Source organism: Diplotaxodon limnothrissa, linkage group LG18, assembly GCF_057381915.1.
Source record: "Diplotaxodon limnothrissa isolate DT_005_m linkage group LG18, D_limnothrissa_male_GT1.1, whole genome shotgun sequence".
NCBI classification, from domain to species: Eukaryota; Metazoa; Chordata; class Actinopteri; order Cichliformes; family Cichlidae; genus Diplotaxodon; species Diplotaxodon limnothrissa.
The window spans coordinates 9365685-9385724 of record NC_140613.1 but is presented as its reverse complement, the minus strand read 5'-3'; the positions used below and the strand labels follow the sequence as shown (position 1 = coordinate 9385724).

Here is a 20040-nt window from a genome sequence, read left to right as displayed (position 1 = left end):
TTAAATAATCCCAGCATTTTTGGTATTTCAGATATTTGGTTCACTTTTACTATAAAAATATGCCGATATGCTATCACCTCTCAAGCCCTCTGGAGACACATAATGCATAGATTTTATAGAGCGTGTCCTCAGCGATTTTCTTTCCTCTCTGTATTACTTGACTTTCTTTGTGTTGAGGACCTGTTTCTTCTACATCAGTGTTTTATGTTAAGTTTTATATATATATATATATATGAAACACTTACTGTTTGCAAGGTATAGCAAGAGGTGTTACTTCCTTTTCAAGACTTACAAGCCAAAAGGGTCTAGCAAAAACAGCATACAAGCTAAAAGATTTGGTTGATACACCTCCTCGGTTTGCCTCTACTTTTTTTCTTTGTTTAACCCTTGTGTGGTGTTCGTATTTTTGTTACTCAGCCAGTGTTCATGGGTCTGGTGGACCCGCTAGAGTTTTGGCTTTCCAAATTAACACTATCAAACAATTTTATGTTAAATTACTCAACAGATGTTTACTTCATCCCAATTACAAGACATATGAACAGCAAACATGGTTAATTTTTTCCCTTTACCTTTGTTAGATCACATTTATGAATTAATGTGCTTCTCGTTTTTCTTTTATATAAAATGTTATAAATAAATCAGTTATAATCAAGTGGAGTGAGTGGAAAGACACAACACATTTACACGTGAAAAAATAATTAATTGTTTAATTTTTCTTTTGAAAAAAACTGAACACGGGTCTCACAGACCCGAACACCATACAAGGGTTAAGACGTTGAAAAAAATTGTTGCACAGCACCTGTACACTAGGTGTCCTCAGTGAGCTTTCTGTGTATAACAACGGTGGGCAACTTCAGACCTCGAAGGCTGGTGTCCTGCAGGTTTTAGATGTGCCCTTGAACCAACCCAGCTGATTTAAACTGCTAAATGCCCCCCTCAACATGTCCTGACGTTCTCTAGAGGCTGGTAATGAACTGCTTATGTGATTCAGGTGGGTTGACCCAGGGTGAGATCTAAATCCTGCGGGACACCGGCACTCGGGGCCTGGAGTTGCCCACACCTGGTGTATAACCTGACTTTCTTTGTTTCAGGCCTCGTGTCTACACAGCTGTCGCTTTTCTCCACTCACTCTTGTATATGTAAATAAGAAGAGTGGTCAGGTCAGTATAACTAATCTTCCACGTTTCCATTTGGGTGTGTTTTCTTTTAATTAAAAAAATAAGTCCCTATTAGTCAGTTCAAAAGAGCCTTTTCACTAATCTCCTAAACCTTTTCTTTTCAACTAACATCACTTTATTAGTTGTGTACCTTCTATTAAGCTCTATTAATTAGCACATTTTGTTTTTAATGTCTACACTTTAATGTGCTGGGTTGAAAGGAGTAAAAAGAACATAGGAGCAGATGTACTACACTTTATAACTAAAGAGTTGCAACCTGCTTGTCCGGTTCTTGAAACATCCCAATAATTATAATCAGTTGTGGTGTTTTTCTAAGCTTATCTGTAATTATCTAAATGTACGCAGAGCTTCTTTGTGGTACATTCTTTCTTCTTGGTAGCAGAGCCTTCATCTGATTAAAAAAATGTTCACCCTCTAAACAGGTAAATCTCTTAATCTGTGCCAAATACTTGTTAAACTCACATTCATCTTTTTATAAATAACAACACTGTCATCTCCTGGCCGGCTGTGGTAATAAACCAGAGGCCTATTGCTATTAGATAAATGTAAGTAAACGGCCCGTTAGACAAATGCGAGAGGCTGTTGAATTAGAAAAGAACTTTATTAAATCAGAGTTAATCACAGTTACAAAGATGATTCATACTGGTCTAATTGTTAGCCAATGTTTAAAAATAAAAACCACTGAATGTGTTTTCACAGCAAGATAAGCAAAAGTTACTAAACACTGTTCTAACATAAATATCTTGTTTAATATATATTTATCAAATATATATTAACCATAAGTTATCAAATATACATTTAATTTATCACATAATCTTTAAAAAGGTGAAAAGAGAAATTAACATAATAAAAATAAACGTTTTAAATAATTCATTTTTTAACTAGAGGAAAAAAACTAGAAAATTTCTTTGTTATTTTGAATTTAAAAAATTTACTCTTTTGGGTCAAAAAGGGTTTCGTTTGTTTTGTTAAAGGAAGAACTAAAGAAAAATAAACGTATTTAAAGAGTCCTAGTTTTTGGAGATTTTATTCTGAAAAGAGTGCGTAGTGATTTCTCCAAGAAAGAGGGTGAGTATGTTTTATATGTTTAGCTGGAGTGAGAGTGGCGGGGTGCTTCAAATGATGTACCAGTTACCGATTCCGGCCTCCTCGAATTGCACCGCAACAAAAAACAAGCGTCTCCGTCAATGACCGCGCCACCACCGCCTCTATGCGTTAGCTCGGCGGCTAGAAGAAAGCTAGCTAAGGGGGCTGAACCGGGTCTGCTCCAAAAGGACAACCTAAGTAACAAATTGACAGGTTTTACCGAAAGCAAGACATTTTGTTCGTAAAGGTCGTGGTGAGTATTTTGTTCCCAGACATTTTTCATTTTTCCTTCCTTTTTCTTTTCTTTTTGGATTTTTTTCTACGATGCTTTTTGGACAGGACGTAATGTGCTGGCTAGCGAGGTAGCTGGCTTAGCGGCCTCGGAGATGCTCATCCCCTCCAAAAAAAAAGAGCACAAACGCTGGTTGTGGTTTTTAGAAAACACGACGCTTTGGATGCCTCTTAGCAACAGTCTCGTCCACTTTTTTGCAAGTTTGTGTAGCTGTATTTTTTGTAGTGTTTATTGTGAAGACTTTTCTTTTACGGGACTTGCTGGTTTTTGGCACGCTTTTCAGCCAGCTGGCCAGCTAACATTAGCATGTTAATAACCGCGGCAGCAGCAGCATCCTGATGATTGATTACACGTTATCGACTTCAGATTTGTCAGAATTTTGCAGGTTTTGGTTTTTGCAAGACAAAGAGGAACTGGTCTGATGGCTGTATACTTTTTTTCATGCCTTTTAATTGTTGGTTGGCTAACGTTAGCCATGCTAGCCGGCTTTGATCCCGGAGGCCAGTCAGGGCCTGTGTTTCACTCTGAGGCCTGCTGAAGGCGCTGTCGGGGTCCAAGCGGGTGTGTTGTGGATGGTTTAGGTAATTTTTGATTATCCCTAGACTTTGCTTTTTTTGCTTCGGCTTTGGGTTTTTTTCTGCCCCCTATGGAGTAGTTTTTTTTTTCCTCGTGTTTTTCCCCCTCCCCCTCCCATGATGAAGAGTGATTTTTATTTTTATTTTTCTTCTTGAGTTTGAACGGTTTGGAGTGCCATTGGCTTAAGTTTTTACATAACGTTACTAATACACATTTGATTAATTAAACATTTCATCTGAACCAGTATTATGGTTGTGTATATGTGTATCAAAAGCAATCCACGCCCTCACATTCACTCCATTTACCCTTTTTATGAGAAAACACAAAGCTTATGGAAAATAAATTTAAACATCACTATTATACAATACTGCGCACAAGTCTCAAACCGCCACTCATTTCTTTATTTCGTGCCAATAATTTATTGAAATGTGTAAATATATAAATTAAAATATGATGTGTATAAATAAAAAAACAAATACAAAAACGTTTTGTAAATTTCAGTTGTTTGGTATGACCACCCTTACCTTTTAACATGGCCTGAGTTCGCTCATGAAAGTTTTCTTGGAATTTCTTTTAAGGAGCTTTCAGGAATAGTTCTCCGGGCTTCTTTAAGACATTCCCAGAGCCTCTGCAGTGTTTTTATAAATGGCTGTATGCATGCACTGTTGTACCTCCTTTGTGGTTAGATTTAAACCAAAAATTTGAGATTTTGATTAATTACTTCAGAAGACCTGTTGCCCCTGGTTTTCAGTCCAGATTTTGTGTAATTTGGCAAACCTCAGACATTTCCCATCCTTAAACATAGCTTCTCTCTTCTTACACAGACCATTTTTGATAAGGTTTCAGTGAGCACTACATGGATAACCTCTGAGATCCAGTTTCAAGTTTTTGCTGGATTCTCTTTATATATATATATATATATCTAATTTAAGGATATGATTTTCAGATACTGTTCATTTGCTGTAGCACTACACACCATACGGAGATAGGTCAGGTTTTCACTTAATAGTTCTTTGGGAATCACCTGATTGGTGCAAAATGAACTACATTATCCTTTACATTTTCCATAGATTTGCTAAGTTTTCTGTTACTTGAGTTAGGTTCCTTTCCTATGCTTTTGATTTATAAGCCTGGGTTAAGTGGTTTCATAAAGACACAAACAAACATACAAAAAATCCTCTGGAAATGAGTGTAAAAGCTGCCAGTGTCCAGGGAACAACTCTGAAAGACCTTCAGAGATCCTGGGGAACTATTGGTCAAGACTTCGTGGAGGCAAAATATAAAGACATCAGGGGTGGCTCGAGACTTTTCCACAGTACTGTTTGTTATGGCAAAAGCACATTTACACTCTTGATTTCATAATCTCTGAATTTGGTGATTATTAGTAATAATAATGAAATCTCTGGTTACCCTTAAAGCTTCTCTAAATATAATTTTCCCTTTAATTTCCCCCTGCTGCTGATGTAATTCCCAGTTCCAGAGTTTTTATTATAACACTACTTGTGTTTAACAGATTATATACTATATATTTTTGGCTGACCTTTGTATTGTGTCCCTTCACATACGCACCCCCGTGAGTACTAATAAATGGATCTGCCCATATTTGGACTAATAACCTTAGCTTAGATAAATTCCAAATTTTAATATTTCACTGATATGTAAATACCCTACTCTTCTAGTTTTTACAAGCGGTTCCATCTAAGTCATTGTGAACTTTATGTGTCAGTAATCAGCATTAATTTGTGGTTTGTCTAGGAAATGAAAATAAAAGCAAACGTAGCACAGGGTTTTGAAATTCATCCAGCTTTGCTAAACTTGTTGGCATCTCGGCTGCATCTAGAAATGCAAACAAATGTCTAAGCTACTACACCCATATTTCTTCACACACTAGCAAAGCATATGCGGGCTAAGCCAGTGCACTTTCTGTCGATTGATTGCAGTCCCAGGTATCAATTTGTGTCTGGTTCTGTTCTGTATTCTCACACTTCACCCAGCCTTAGACATTGCAGTAGGTATACATGCATTAGGCTCTACTTGTAGTCTCATACTGGCTAGCTGTCTAACTCATCACTGACTCTTGCACACACTCCAAACAGGTAAGGCTTCGTACAAGATAACCCTGCTCAGCTTGACCGAGGTGTGTTTTCTGTCACCTCAGTATAAGTCGCCAGGGGCGAAGGTGAAGGTCGAGACACCAGCCCAAACTGAACCCAGCCCACAGTCTCAAACATCAGGCAGACGACAGCCCTGCACACAGACGCAATGGAGTGAGTGATGATGAATGAAAACCCCCTCTTCTGTCAGCCAGGGGGTTAATGTTAATGCCACATAACTGTTTTTATGTTTACTGCCCCTCTCCAGACTTTACACACACTGGGCAATGGGCTTCACACACTTGCTTATATAGTTTACTTAAAATGTTGATTACATATATTCAGTGAGGATTGGGCAGCATTACAGTGCTACAAGAAGCTGTATTTGTATCTACAGCTAAAGCTCTACACCTGTACTGCAGGTTATTAGTTCATTGAAATGAGTCTGGCATAGCTGGGGCTCCATTAACAGGTAAATGAATTATATTAATGGCGAGTGATAGTTATTTTTTTTCTAGTTTCTTTTATTCAAAATCGTGCATTTTAGTTAAATATTTGTTTTACTTTTCTGAAGAAACGCACACCCCTTATTTAATGTATTATGAAAGCACTGACAGGCATACCATAAAATTCAGAAGGAAGAAGGAACAAAGTTGTCATTTTGTTGTTGTTGTCTTTGTGATTATTATGTTTTATTACTCAACCCAGAGCCCCAAGCACTTCAGGCATTAGAATTAGAGATTTCTGGTATGAAACAAATGTCACTACTTCCCACTGGTCTAGCTTTCTGTCATGGGTGTGTGGTTGGAGGTGTTGACTGTAAGCTTTGTGAAGAGGAAGTTTAGTTGCTAAATGTAAATGTTATTGTGAAAATATTTTGCATTAAACCATACAAGATAAACGATAAGCAAAGTCCTTTTAAATTTGATTATGCAGATTTGCAGTTGTTGTTGTCAGATGTTTGTTTGCATGTTTTACAATTTGCTTTTAAACTTTTATATGAAAATTATACGACAGAACTACGTAAAAGTACTAAAACAAATGCTCCTTTGAAAATGATTTAAATGTCTGCTACAGTTAGATTTAGTCCATTGTGAACTTTTTACTTTATAATTTATTTTAGGTGATAAATAACAGGCTTCTCAGTTAGAATGAGCCTTTAGTCGGCACCTAAGCAGGAGGCATACTGCTTACTTTAAAGGCAAAGAGTGGATTTTGGCTTACTTGACAGAAAACAGGGTTTTCTAGCCATTAGATAACAATGTTGTTTGTTAATAAATTAAACCCAGATATTTTGATCAAGATTTGTCTTTGGCTATGCCTAAAAGCCCTTAAGAGGACAATTTGTTTTATATCCAGGAAATCACAGTTGAAGAATCACGTGGTTCGTGGTCTTAGTGCTTGACTTTGTTTCCATCAGTTTGGATTTCTTTTAGATGAAGAGGAAATGATGCAGTTTTTAAATATTAAGTACATGGAAGCTGGTCGGAATCTAATCAGTTTCAAATTTGTAGAATAAGAAAATTTTTTTAGAAAAATGCAGGTAACCAAACTAAATTTCTCAGGAAATCCTGATGAGTCCTTGACACTTTGCTTTGTGACTCGGCAAAAGCAGGATCCATTCAAAGGGTCAGATATTTCTCATCCTGCTACTAAATCGGCTGCATATGTGTCTGTGTGTCTTCCTGACAGTCGTTCGCCCACCTCCTCCAGCCTGATGAGCGCCAGCAACGTCACCAACAAGACCGACCCACGCTCCCTCAATTCGCGGGTCTTTATTGGCAACCTCAACACGCTGCTGGTCACCAAGGCAGATGTCGAGGCCATCTTCTCTAAATACGGCAAGATCGTAGGCTGCTCTGTCCACAAGGGCTATGCCTTTGTGCAATACGCCAATGAGAGGAATGCCCGAGCCGCTGTCGGCGGGGAGGATGGGAGAATGATTGTTGGACAAGTGCTTGGTGAGGGCTCAGTCTCTGAATTTTCATTTAAAAGGATTTTTCTCTTTATTATAGTCTTATTTAACTAAAATAAACTGAACTTCTGAGCTCATTGTTTGAACCTTCTTAGTTTGTTACCACTTTAAACAGTCACTGTTTGTTTGCTGGGGCTGATAAGTGATAAGTTTTTCCCCCACCCTTCTTGACGCAACCTCAAAGACATTTGTGTCTCCTGAGATCAAAGCAGGGATCTTTTGCTTGTTAGGCTTCCTGGTTAGACCCTGGGAGGAGCTAAGATTTAGTCTCATTTGTTTTTACTCAGAAAACTTATGTTGTTAGGCAGGAATCTTAATATGTCCATCTGCCGCCATAAAATATACACACATTTCCCAGTTTAAAAGTTTAACTGCTGGGTGTAAGAGGTTTCTCACTGAGAAGTGAAAAAGTCTACACGCAGTGCAGACTTTGGTGCGTGAGAGCTGGATCACAATTTGCTTTCAGACTAGTCGTCGGTATGCATCCAGTCATTCTGCTGCTCCACAACACTGCGTAATCAATTTGTTGTTTCGTGTGAACAAGTGTGAATGTTTAGGTATAATTTGCTTATTTTAAACAAATGATTTTCAAACATTTCTGCTTAAATGTGGATGTGAATTCATTTTCTCACTACCTGAGAAGATGAGCTGAAATACAGGTTAATGAGGGTCCCTTGGCTGTGAGAATGAAACTGAGATGACTCGTAAGACTCACTCAGTGACAGTAACAATGAAGTCTGATAGTGATAGATTACAATACTCAAGGGATGCAAGAGTGTAATTGCTTTACACGTTGTCTCACTGCTCTGAAAAGAAATGAAGGAACTAGACAAGTAAAGTACTTTGATGTTTCTAATTGTATTTCTTCATTTAATCTCCTTTTAAAATGTTTTCAGTGGTAACAGCCGTAGGCACGAGCAAGCCTGAAGTACATTTGAGGGAAAATGTAACATAAAATCCATTTTTTGTTAATTTTGACTCATTTTGACTTGTCAAAAGAAACACCAAACTTCTCACTCACAAATGTGTGCCATTATTATTTGTAAAAGAGAAAGCAGGGAAGTATGTAGTGCCAGCAGCACTATTGTTGACTACAGTACAAAAATATTTATAAATATATTTAATGTTTATATAATATTTAATAAAAGTGTATTCACAGCAAACCTCTAGTAAAAAAAAATTTAACCTTCATCAAACCTGCTATTTTCTGAAGAGAGACTCGTGGCATTGTTAAAAACTTCTAAAGCATTGGTTTCAAGTTATTTGTCCTCTCAATGGGTTTGTGCATTAATGTATAATGTAACTGTCTGGCAGACATCAACCTGGCTGGAGAACCCAAACCGCACAGATCAAAAAGCACCAAACGCTCCGCTGGAGACATGTACAGGTAAGTATCAGCTGCAAACCTGAACAGAAAGCCAGAAATGCCCCCATCACTGTTCTTGATGAGGGCATAAGTGACTTTTGATTTGGCACTAAAGGAAAAACTTGATGTAGTTAGAGAAAAGAAAGAATGCAGTGATACCAGCAAGTCTTCATATTTTTCAACACAAGCTTTCTGTTCTTTTGTTCTTCCACAGCAGCAGCAGCAGCTCCTTTGACCTCGATTATGATTTTCAGAGAGATTATTATGACAGGTGAGTAGATCCCTGACGATGGATGAGTGCTTTACACTCATGCACAGTGCCAATCTTTGTTGTTTGTTCATGCTTTGTTGTTTGTTCAGCAGTTCATGCTTGAAGATGTCACTCAAAAATGGGTATGAATGTTATTTGATTAGAAAAAGCAGTAATGCTTCACTTCTACCACTGCTCTGTTCTCACATTCAGCACAGAGTATGTTTATTCATTTTTTAAAAAAATGTAAAACCTCTTGTTTGATAACAGAATGTACTCGTACCCGTCCCGTGTCCCTGCTCCTCCTCCCCCATTGTCACGGGCTGTGATCCCGTCGAAACGCCCGCGGGTCAGCCTTAGTGGAGGAAGCAGCCGGCGGACCAAAAGCAGCTTTTCCTCTTCATCCAAGAGCAGTCAAAGGACTTCCTCATCCAGAACAAGTGAGTCGGCTACCTGGTCCATGCAGCTGTCTGGAACTTCAGCACAACAGTATATTATCCTAAATTCGATCAGTTTCACTGAATACCAAACTGTTGTTGTTGGTGCTGTTATCATCATCAACATCCTGCATAAATCTGCTTTTGTAAAGATTTACAGAGGGTTATTCAGTCAGGCCTACAGACTGGGCAGTGACTGTATGGCCACACAATAACTAACACATGATGCACCAGCACAACCATAAGTACCGGCAGCAATATCGGCCACTTACAAAGGTCTAAATACATTTAATTAGCATCTGGCTTATCAGACTTATTGCTGGCAATACAAACCAAACCCACTGTGTTGTACATTTTCCTAATTACTTTAAACATTGGGCCAAATAATAATCTTTCAGTAACCTTATACACGTCCTTTGATACGGGGGGCAACTGTCAAAATGTACCCTCGTTGTAGAATAAGGCTTTCTAACTCCCCACCCCCATTCCACAGTGAAAGTGGATGAGCTACAGACAATCAAGAGAGAGTTGACGCAGATCAAAAGCAAAGTGGATGACCTCCTGGAGAGCCTGGAGCGTATGGAGAGGGACCATAGCAAGAAGTCAGGTAGGAGGGACACGGCATGTTTTAATGGGGAGTGCTGAGTGAGGTAAAACTCAGCAATAAATGCCTCCGTGTTTAACCAGATGGCCTGTAAATGAAAACCTACAGTACAGAATGATCTCACACATTCTTTTCTCACAGCTGTAATACAGCCTTAATGGCCTGCTTTTGTTGAAAATGAACTATAACAGCCTCTAAAGATTTCTAGCTTTTATTATATTTTTTCCCAGAGTAGCCTTTAAGTTCATTTAATAGAACAGATAACGGGTCATGAATGTACCTTTGTGTTTGGCAGAAGGTAAGAGTATGAAACCAGAGCCAGGAGAGGTGACTTCACCTCCACACCCAAGCAACAAGAAGGATGACAGTTTGAAGAGGGAGAGGGACAACCAGGATATGAATGACTCTGATGAAGAAGAGGACGACGAGGAAGAGGAGGGAGACCTGCTGGAGGAAGAGGAGGTGAGGTTTGCAAATGGTATTCAGAGGGAAAGGAATAAATGAATATGGGTTTTTTAGGGGGACTTTTTATTCAAATTCAAATTTCAAATCCAGCACTGGACAGACCTGCCATGTGCATCGTGTGGTATCAAGCATCAGACACGTTTGGGATGGGTGAGGGTGGCTGAGTGCGTATCTGTGTCAGTGTACATGCGTGTGTGTATCCGGTGTCCTTTCAACCAGTTAAGCGAAAGTCAGCAGTCCGCAGCCTACGCAGGTGGCCTTGGAAGGATATGTGCGCAGAGACCCACAACAGTCTGATTATCAGGGAGAAGATTTTGTTGTTTTCAGCCAGCCGGCCTGATGGGCCTTTTAGCGACATGGGGAGCCAAATGAGAGAAATTTTGGTTTAGTGCGAACGAGCTGCCTCCAATGCTACAGCCAGTCTAAATGTCCTTCACTGGTCACCAGGTCTGTCAATTTCCCGCTAAGCTTCTCCAAGATCTTATCCATGTGGCGTTCAATAACAACAGTCTGAGTACTCACAGCCCGCCCCATCGCTTCGATCATAGCAGCCAGCCTTGTGGGGTTTTGAACGGCTCTAACCGCTTTCTTCAGTCTTCGATAAGCCAGCTCCGATCGGCAAGAACCCTGTTATTATGGTTCTGAATAGGTAGAAATCTTCTATGTCCTCGATTGACAGTCCCGGGAATCCCAGGCACACGACGCGCCACTTCTAGCACCCATCCAGCGTGTATCCAGCAGGTCCCTCCAGGACATATGGGCTCTCCTTAACCCAGGCTTGCGTTCAGGGGCCAGTGGATCAAATCCATATTCTTTAGGTTTTAGAGAACAAGACTGAGAGACTCTCTGGGATAAAGTTAGACAAGATTACACAAGGGCATAAGAAGCCAAGCAGGAAGAGATGCGTCTGCCTCCATCAGAGCCGACAGCAAATTTTATTTGTAAGAAGAAAGAACTTCATGTCTCAGATTTTCTCAAACTGCTGACATGTGAAGTCATTTTCTGAGAAATTTTATGGCATCGGGTTTTATTCATTCATTCCTCATTACCTTAAAACTGGAATTCATGTGATTTAAGTCCGCTAAGCTACAGTGAGTGCTCACTTGATCCAACTCAAGTCTGTCCCCTTCGCCCTCCGAGTTAATGGTTCCATGTGCCATCATGCCTAAGTATCTCTCAAATGGAAGCTTAGAAAAACCAAGTACCAAGTTTTAAATCTCTCTTAATATTCTAAGGAGCTTGGAAAGAAAAGTGACTGGACTTAAGTTGCTTGAAGACATTTTGCCTCTCATCCGAGAAGCGTCTTCAGTTCTAGGGTCAAATAGTGGAGTGTCCCAGATCCACCATTCAACCCTAGAACTGAAGACGCTTCTCAGATGAGAGGCAAAATGTCTTCAAGCAACTTAAGTCCAGTCACTTTTCTTTCCAAGCTCCTTAGACTACGATGACCTGGATGACTGAGCCTTCAGACTCTCTCAATATTAGCGACTGCTACAATATATACTGCTCTTAAAAAGAAATATTAAGAAAATGTCAATCATTTATTGTATTGTGCCTACTGTTTCCGTTTCAGCCAGAAGTTTTCAACATTTCTAAAATGATCCCGATCAATAAGATTTTTCTTCTTTTTCTCACTACAAGTTATAACAAAAATAGTAATTTATGAAGCAACTGTCACCTAGTGCCACATACAAAAGTTTATTTAAATGAGTTTTTTGAAATATCCGAATACGATTTCTTTTTTCATCACTTATTAAATTGTCTGCAGGTGAAAAGTCAAGAGAGGGATGAGGAGGAAGAGGAAGAGGAGGAAGGCGAGCACGTGGAAGCAGACGATGATGGTGACAGCGTGAATGGAGACGAAGACTCGTAGGCACAGATGACAGCCCCGCATGCGGTGTAGTCGCAGCTTCCAGAAGGACATCGGACTCCTATTTTAACTCTAATATTGTAGATATAGGAAAAAAAACAAAACGTACACATACGCACATAAACACACACATAAGCATGGTGCACACACTCTGTCATAATGTCCCTAAAGGAGATTTTTGTTTGCGTATCTTGCCCGTCATCCGGTACCCCCTATTTACAGGAACTAGTTGTAGGTTTGGGTTTGTTTTTTTTTGTTTTTTTTACAGCGTCGTTACTTGTCTTCAAGAGAAGGCACGAGTGTGGACTGGTGATGTTCTCAGAGACGACAGCTCGACGGACATGTCTTAATGTGAGGGCGAAAATTTCTGTTTAAAAAAACAAAAACGTTTTTAGCTTCAGTGTGTTTTGTTTTTCTCATCAGTGAATTAGTTTGGCCTTGTCTGTCTGTATGTTACTGTCAGTTTTTATACTATTCAGTTAAACTGTAAAGGAATAAATTGCAATAAAATATTGAATTTGCTTTTGTGTTTTGTTTGGCTCGACATGGATCTTTTGTATTGACACTACAGAGATGTTCCTTATCTGGCTTCACTTAATTCAGATGTCATGAATTCCATTTACATGGTTATCACTTCAGTAAGTAACCCAGGGTTTCCTGGTGTAGTCAGAAGCATTTTCAGCATATTTTCAAAGGGAAGAGGGAACTAAAGTAGAAAAACATGAAGTTGAAAACCATAGTTAAAGCATCAGTGTGAGTGTGGGGGATTGGAAAAAGGTTATACAGTTTTTTTAGCTCTCTGAATGCACAATAAGTTGAAGCAGGCATGCTGCAGAAGAACAAATCATGTGCAACTCCTGGAAACTGAGGCTATGATTAAAAACTGATCTGAGAAAACTGGACAACAAGAGATGGGGGGGAAACATTGCCAGTTTTGGTTTGGGCTGCTACATTCTGACTATAGGGTCAGAATGTGATTATTCCGGCAGGATAATGTGTGTGTAACAAAGAATGAGATGAGATCAAGTGCTCAAGTTCACAGTATTCAAATGTTTCCAGTGTGATACTCAATTTGTGCCACAAAGACTCGGAGCAAGCCCACAAGCAAAAGTAGTTCCAATGAAATACAACACAAGGTGTGCCTATTAAATTGTGCAATGAGCATCTGTTACTGTGACACGTAGCACAACAGCTGCTTTGTTCTAGCCAACTAAGGTATTTTATGGTTTCTGTCAGATGACCATAAGCGCTTAAGTGTGCAAATCAAAATCAAATGAAGTTGCCATGATGTCATAAGCAGTGCGCCACTCTCGTCATGGTTACCGAAGTGACTTCAGCAAAGGATGCAATGGCAAACCTGCTGTCTCAAGATGCATTTTAGGGAATTTGGACATCCTTCACAACACAGAGTGCATTTGTATTTGATTGTTTATTTATATCTTATAGCTTATTTAAGGCACTGCAGATATAAATTAGCTAGCAGCTACAGGTTGCACAAATCATCTTTTCTCTTATGAGATCAGTGTGTTATGCAGTTATATCATCATGCTGTATATCATGAATGCACTGAGATTCCCACGAACAATCATAAACAGCTGTTAGTCAGCTTGTGCAGAAGGTTACTTGTATGCACTGAACATACAAGTAACAAAATGGGGATGTACCCGATGTTTCTCACAGCCAAAACAGGGCGGTGAGAGGGAAACGAGATGACATTGCAGTGATCAGTTTTGAGAGATTCAGTACCGTGTGTCTCTCGATTTAACCAGATGAGGTTCATTTAGACATCAGTCACACCCTCATCACCACCAGGAAAGATTGTCACACTGTATCTTAGGGGATAGGATTTGTTGATTTCACTGTACCGTGTCCAGAGATGCAGCTCATGAGATAAGACCATAGTTTAACTTTATTATAATTAGCTTCAGTTTCAGTAAGTTTATCTTTTAAAAGATAATCTACAATCAGTACATATATCTGTTAAACAAAACCATCTTGCCATTTGTCTAAGTATGCTTACTTGTAGGTGTGTGTATGTAAGTCACATGCATGAATATAAAAAATAATATATATATATATATATTTGGTGACTAAATCCACACAATTACTTTGAAACTGAACAACATAACATCTTCAAATTCAATAGATACAAAAAGTGCAAAGGAAACATAAAACATTTCACTATTAGTTCAGTAAACACGTCATAAATAGCTTGACACTCAGATTTTCTGGCTTTGCAAACCAGTCATCTTCACCGGGTCACAGGTTCTTCCTCTCTGCACTCTTTCAGGCTGTCTTCAGGACGAACAGCATGAGGACAGTTAGCAGGAGTGTCAAAGCTGGCAGGGAGAAAAGACAAAAAAGCAATTATTCAGAAAACATCCGTCAGGGTTTCTGCTGGTTAAAGTTAAGATATCTTTAATACCACATGGTGCAAAGTGTAATTATGCATCATAGTCATTGCTAAAGAAAAATTCAGCCAGGACAATATGGGCTAAAATGACATATTATCCCTGCTCTTTCTGTTGTATAGCAAATTTATTGTCATGCATTTGCTCCATTAAAAGGGCCAGAAGTCCAATAATGGCTCCAGCAGTTTCTAAATGTAGCTGATTTATACATAGTTTTCATTGTCCCCTTAATCTATGGTAAATTATACATTACTTACTTGGAAAACTAATTTTTTTTCTTCACCACTATCTTTTACTTATAACTCTAAAATGTTTCATAGTAGAATGAACTAATTTATTAAACAATATTTAGTAACTAAAGCTTCAGAACTGGGTATTGTGAACTGTGAATCTTCATCACATTGAGCCCTAAATCTACAGTCTGAGAATAAAATGTGAGTGTGGTGTTTACCATGACTGTGAAGAGCGCCACTGGCTGAATTTTTTGTCGTAGAAGGTGATGCGGTGGTGGCGTTGGTGGTTGTGGTGGCGTTTGCAACATTGGCGCTTGGGTTGGCGAGGTTCAGAGGATTGGTGGTTTTGCTAGCTGTGAAGGCCCCAAAATTGCCTGAAGTATAAAACATTGAAAATAGTGATGAGGATTCAATTTAACCTTCATTTACAGCTTCACAAATAATGTAGCATCTAACGTGTGTATTTATGTTGATAAGAGTAGACAACAAGTTACAGTTGAAGGCTGCTTTCACTGGACTTACTTCCAGTCAATGGTCCAGACCCAAGGATGACAACATAAGTGGTAGAATCAGCGCTCCTGGTGTTGGTGGCATTCGAATTGGGGACACTGAACTCACACTGGATCTTTCCATTGACTACCTGGCCTCGTATCTTTGTCACAGTCTGATAAAAACAATTTGACCATCAGGTAAAGTATTACATTTTAAAAAACCCACTTTTTGTTGTGTTTTTTTTAGGGCTTTGATGACTGAATTACAGAGTATGCATTAAATAATTTTTAGGTTAGCAGCTTTTAGGAATGTGTTCTGATCATCTGTCAACCGTTCAACTGTTTCAGCTTGTTTGGTAATGTTTATCTGGATACGTTTTAAAAGTAGTTACAGCCTCACCGAATTAAATGTAGAGAGTGTGTTGTTGATGTTGTTTCTCTGCCGAGCCGCAAAGACGAATGAAGCATTGTTAGAGCTGTTCTGAGCACAGATGTAAAGCGCAGTGGTACCCTGAAAAAGAGCAAGCAGTTTTAAGGGTTATATACTTCCTTAACTCACTGGTCTCACTTTTAACTCATTACTTTGGCCTGGACCAATAAAGACATAAACACATAAGCAGGTCTGTGTGACCTTATAGAAACACAGATGTAATTGATTAACCTTGGTATAGTATTTCCTAGGTGCCTTATCCTTAACTTGGCCTTATCACTTGTACCTTAACAGCAGTATTTACATTTAGTTTGGTGTGAAGGTTTCACATCCTGGTGTGAATATTTGACTAAGCAAGGTGGTGGCTTTCATTAAATAAACCTCTCTCGGTTGTCTCTGAGATGACCGAACGTTTGTTGGATTATTAAATCTATATTTAGAACATGATATATTTTAAAGATATTTACTAATGGAAACCAATGCCCATTTCCAAACACAACCCTATTATTTAAGGTTTTTTTTCATTATGTACCAATGTCAAATATTTCATTAATTCTCTGACAGTGAGTAAACATTTCCTGTCAGAGGATTAATGGCTAGGTAATGGAAAAGTAGTTGAATGAAATTAATTTAAAAAAGAAATTGATAACATAGGAAATCAGTTATAATTATTGAAAAGGTAACATGTAAATAAGTATAACTCTTCAGTAAATAATTGTTTTGGGTTAACATTTTGGTTTAGGTTAAACTTAATCATCGCTCTGGTTTTGTGTGCTGTGGTACCTGGGTTGCACTGGCGGTGAGCCCCAGTGCGATGTACCCAGTGGAGTTCCCACTGAGCTGGAACATCAGCTCGGTGCCGTTAGGAGCTGTAGTGTTGCCTGCAGCCACTGATCCAAAGAAACAGCTGCTGTTCCCAGCAGGGTCACAGTTGTCTGGGGTCTGTATGCACAGCTTACTAATCCCGCAACCTGTCTTTGTAATGTTTACCTAGTAGAGAGACACACGAGCATAATCCAAGTCACAAAACAGCTTAGCAGCTTCAACTTCTGTGTCAACACTTTGACGAATAATAGCATCCCAGCTCATGAACTGGGAACAGCTGCTATTAGTTAACATTAGGTTACTAAAGGCTTTATGGGAAATGAAACTCTACCTTAAAAAAAATTAGAAATGTATAAATCACACAAATCCCATTAATTATATGATTTATAAAAGCCACTGTTTAGCCATATGTGACTGTTAGACTGTATGTAAAAGATGGCAGTAGCCACCACACCCATCTCGATTCTTGTCTCCCATGTTGGAGCCTCATTCTGAACATTTTTGCAACCGCCATTACACAATCTGTAACCTGCTCTTTTACTCTAATGTAGATCTGACCTCATTATGTATTAAATTAGTCATAACTTAGATAACATAAATAGTTAGCATTTTCCAACTATTTATTTATAAGTGACTTATGTATGTATGTATGTATGTATGTATATGTATATATTGTACTATTCTTAGTTAGCGTATTGTCTGTCTTGTCTTAATGTTGGTTTAAAATGGAGCACTGTAACAAAAAATAATTTCCCCCAGGGATCAATAAAGTATTCTGATTCTGATTCTGATCTGAGATCGTGAACTCAAAAGAAACGCGCTTACTGAGTTCATCGATGGGGAGACATTTTTCCATAGACTTTTATATAATTAGACTTCTTCACTTCTCCTCCTGCTGGCTATTATTATGGATAAATGCTCAAGGCACTCCCCCTGCTTTTTAGACCCACTAGCATTTTTTTTCTTCTCCCATGATAATAATAATTCTCAGAATGTATAAATATAAATAAAAGTTTAACCAAGCTAACCATGCGCTGTTCTATTTCACGCTGTAGATGCTTAACTTAAAAAGACAAAATTAGCAGTAAATTCTGACACTATTTCGTACAGTAAAACTCATTTCAGCTCCTAAATATGTAAAAGTGTATGCTTAACAAATGCACTCCATCCGTGTAAATCACCATGGTCACAGTCGTATTGTGCTGGCAAAGTTAAATATAAACCAACCGTTGCATTAATGGCAAATGTGAAACTGTCTGCTGCTTGGACCCCCGGAGCCACAAAAAGCATCACTGCGGCAATCAGCAGGCTCAGGCCTCGCTCCATTCTTTCCAGGAAAGCAAACAGTGAGAGAGCAAATAAGAGAAGAGCAGATAAGAATGAGATTGCAGACTCTTTTTTTTCCAGAACAAACTAAGCTCCTTTACATTCTACCTCAGTTTTATTATAACAACTTGTAAATTTGAAATTTGTGTGTAAAAAATGCACTTATAATAAAATGTTTTGTTCTAAAATACAGTTAAGTAAAAAGATTGTAAAAAAAAAATGAATTGAAAAGAAAAAATAATAATTTAAGCCATGTCCACAAGGCTGAAAACACATTTATACACAAATGTACTAAGTACAGTCAGTCATTTAAAAGGTAATAAAACACATTATGGTTTATCCAGACTGGAATATTGACAGAATAATTATTCATTTAAAAACAGAGCATCGTTCCTTTTCTTTTCCAGGGTTTGTTTTTTCTTTGTGTAACTAAAAATCGATTGTCAGATTATCTAAATAGTATTTCTAGAATTCTCATAATTAACCTGATTATGCTTTAAAGGATAATGACAACAAATGAAATAGAAGCAGGCATCCAGGAGAATCCAAATCTAAAATGTAATTAAATAAAGTTTGGAGAGACTTACTCGATGCTGTGAAGTTTAAATGCTGCGTTGAAGGATTGTTTTCTGCTCTCTGTGGGATGATCCGCAGTTCTGGTGATGGAGCAATGTGGAAGTAGCTTTTTGTTAAATAAGGGGCGGGGCTTGATAAGAATACACCTGTGTACCTGCCTGGGTGTGGGTTAGTTGTTTGCATTACTAAAGCAGTTTCTGTAGAGCAAGCCTTGCTAATGTCCTTGGTTTTTTCTTCTTTTACGATTTTCTGTTAGGAGTTGACTCACAAGGTTACTTTGGTTCAAAGTTTACTGCTCATCACTAAATACACTGTGAAATAAAGAAAACACGCATGAGAAGATAGTTTGGCTGAGCTAAATTAAATATAAATAAAAGTCAAATATTAATTAATTAATCGCAATCATTGTATGACTGTTTGTATGATTGTTCTCACACTGGATTCTCCTTAAAATAACAATGTAATATAAATTGGGCTTAGATAAGCAACTTCATAAATATGTAAAACATCATTTTGCATTTCTTTTCTTAGTGTATGGGTTTTCAAACAAAGCAGATTCAAAGTGGTTTTTACTGCCAGTGTCATTGACTGCCAGTAAAGTCAATGACACACAGCAAATACACGTAAACACCGAGAATGAACTTTATAGGGCTTTATTCTGAGAAGTGGAATATTGAGCATTCACTTGCACTGTAAAGGAACATTTCCCCCCAAAGAAAACAACAATTCCCTTTTAAGGAGTTAGAGACGATGTCAAACACCCAGATTATTTGGTACCTTTATAAAGAATGTTGTGGCGTAACCACAGTTGCATCGTGATCTGACCTTCCTGTCAGCTTAGTTACACTTTTTGGATTTTTGTGTTCTTTATTTCCTTTTCAAGGAATTTCCTTTTCGTTTCTGGAAGTCTTTGTGTGTCATTACGTCACATGGGGTGTAGCTCAGGAGGGAGGGGAGGTCATCTACTGATTGGAAGGTTGTTGGTTTGATCCCTGAGTTTACATGCCAAATATCCTTGGACAAGAAACTAATCCCAAATTGCTCTCTGATGCATCCATCGTGTGAATGTGAGGTAGCAAGCACTTACAAAGCATAGAAGAAAGTGAAGGTGGCATGTTGTAGAAAGTGCTTTGAGTGGTCTGGGAGAGTAGCAAAGTGTAAGAATGAGTCTGTTTACCATTAGGATGATTTCATCCTGCTTAGTGTGACTTTTAAAAGAAGGAGAAAAATTAAAAAAGTAAATTTGACAAAAGTCCAAGATCTAGAATTAGTACCAGTCCATATGATCTTACATAGGACATCATTTCATATGAGCTTTCTTACTTTTCTCATCCTAGAGAAATTCCATTTTTACTACAGTTCATTGGTCTTCATATGATTTTGTCCATGTCACAAACTTTTCCCCTGTGAAAGGCTTAGTGAGTTGGATTTTGAAAGGTTTCATAGACCAAATTTGATCATCATATAACATCCTGTTACCGTTAATTGGATAAACAGCTAAGAAAATGGATAGCTGGTTAGATTTTAAAATATTTTATTAATAGGCGCATTTAACT

General features: G+C 38.3%; 2 protein-coding genes across 6 annotated transcripts; one reads left to right on the top strand and one right to left on the bottom strand.

Moving 5' to 3' along the window:
* The first annotated feature begins 2411 nt into the window (after window positions 1–2411).
* hnrnpca (heterogeneous nuclear ribonucleoprotein C a) lies at window positions 2412–12676 on the top strand. Of its 5 annotated transcripts, none has more exons than XM_085377173.1 (9): window positions 2412–2517; window positions 5291–5399; window positions 6918–7186; window positions 8515–8587; window positions 8781–8837; window positions 9087–9256; window positions 9747–9860; window positions 10156–10319; window positions 12091–12676. In XM_085377173.1, exons 2-9 carry the CDS (start codon window positions 5395–5397, stop codon window positions 12193–12195), a joined length of 957 nt encoding a protein of 318 aa, XP_085233299.1. In that variant the 5' UTR covers window positions 2412–2517; window positions 5291–5394; the 3' UTR covers window positions 12196–12676. The 5 variants fall into 5 exon arrangements, with proteins under 5 accessions (XP_085233299.1, XP_085233295.1, XP_085233296.1 ...); XM_085377169.1 differs by having other exon boundaries at window positions 10153–10319; XM_085377170.1 differs by having other exon boundaries at window positions 5229–5399; window positions 10153–10319.
* Window positions 12677–14478: 1802 nt separating this feature from the next.
* Window positions 14479–17908, bottom strand: LOC146613083 (ferric reductase 1-like). The gene is made up of 6 exons (XM_085379011.1): window positions 17810–17908; window positions 16541–16747; window positions 15728–15838; window positions 15359–15500; window positions 15055–15210; window positions 14479–14531 (listed from the first exon to the last, which is right to left on the bottom strand). Exons 1-6 carry the CDS (start codon window positions 17906–17908, stop codon window positions 14479–14481), a joined length of 768 nt encoding a protein of 255 aa, XP_085235137.1.
* Window positions 17909–20040: the final 2132 nt, after the last annotated feature.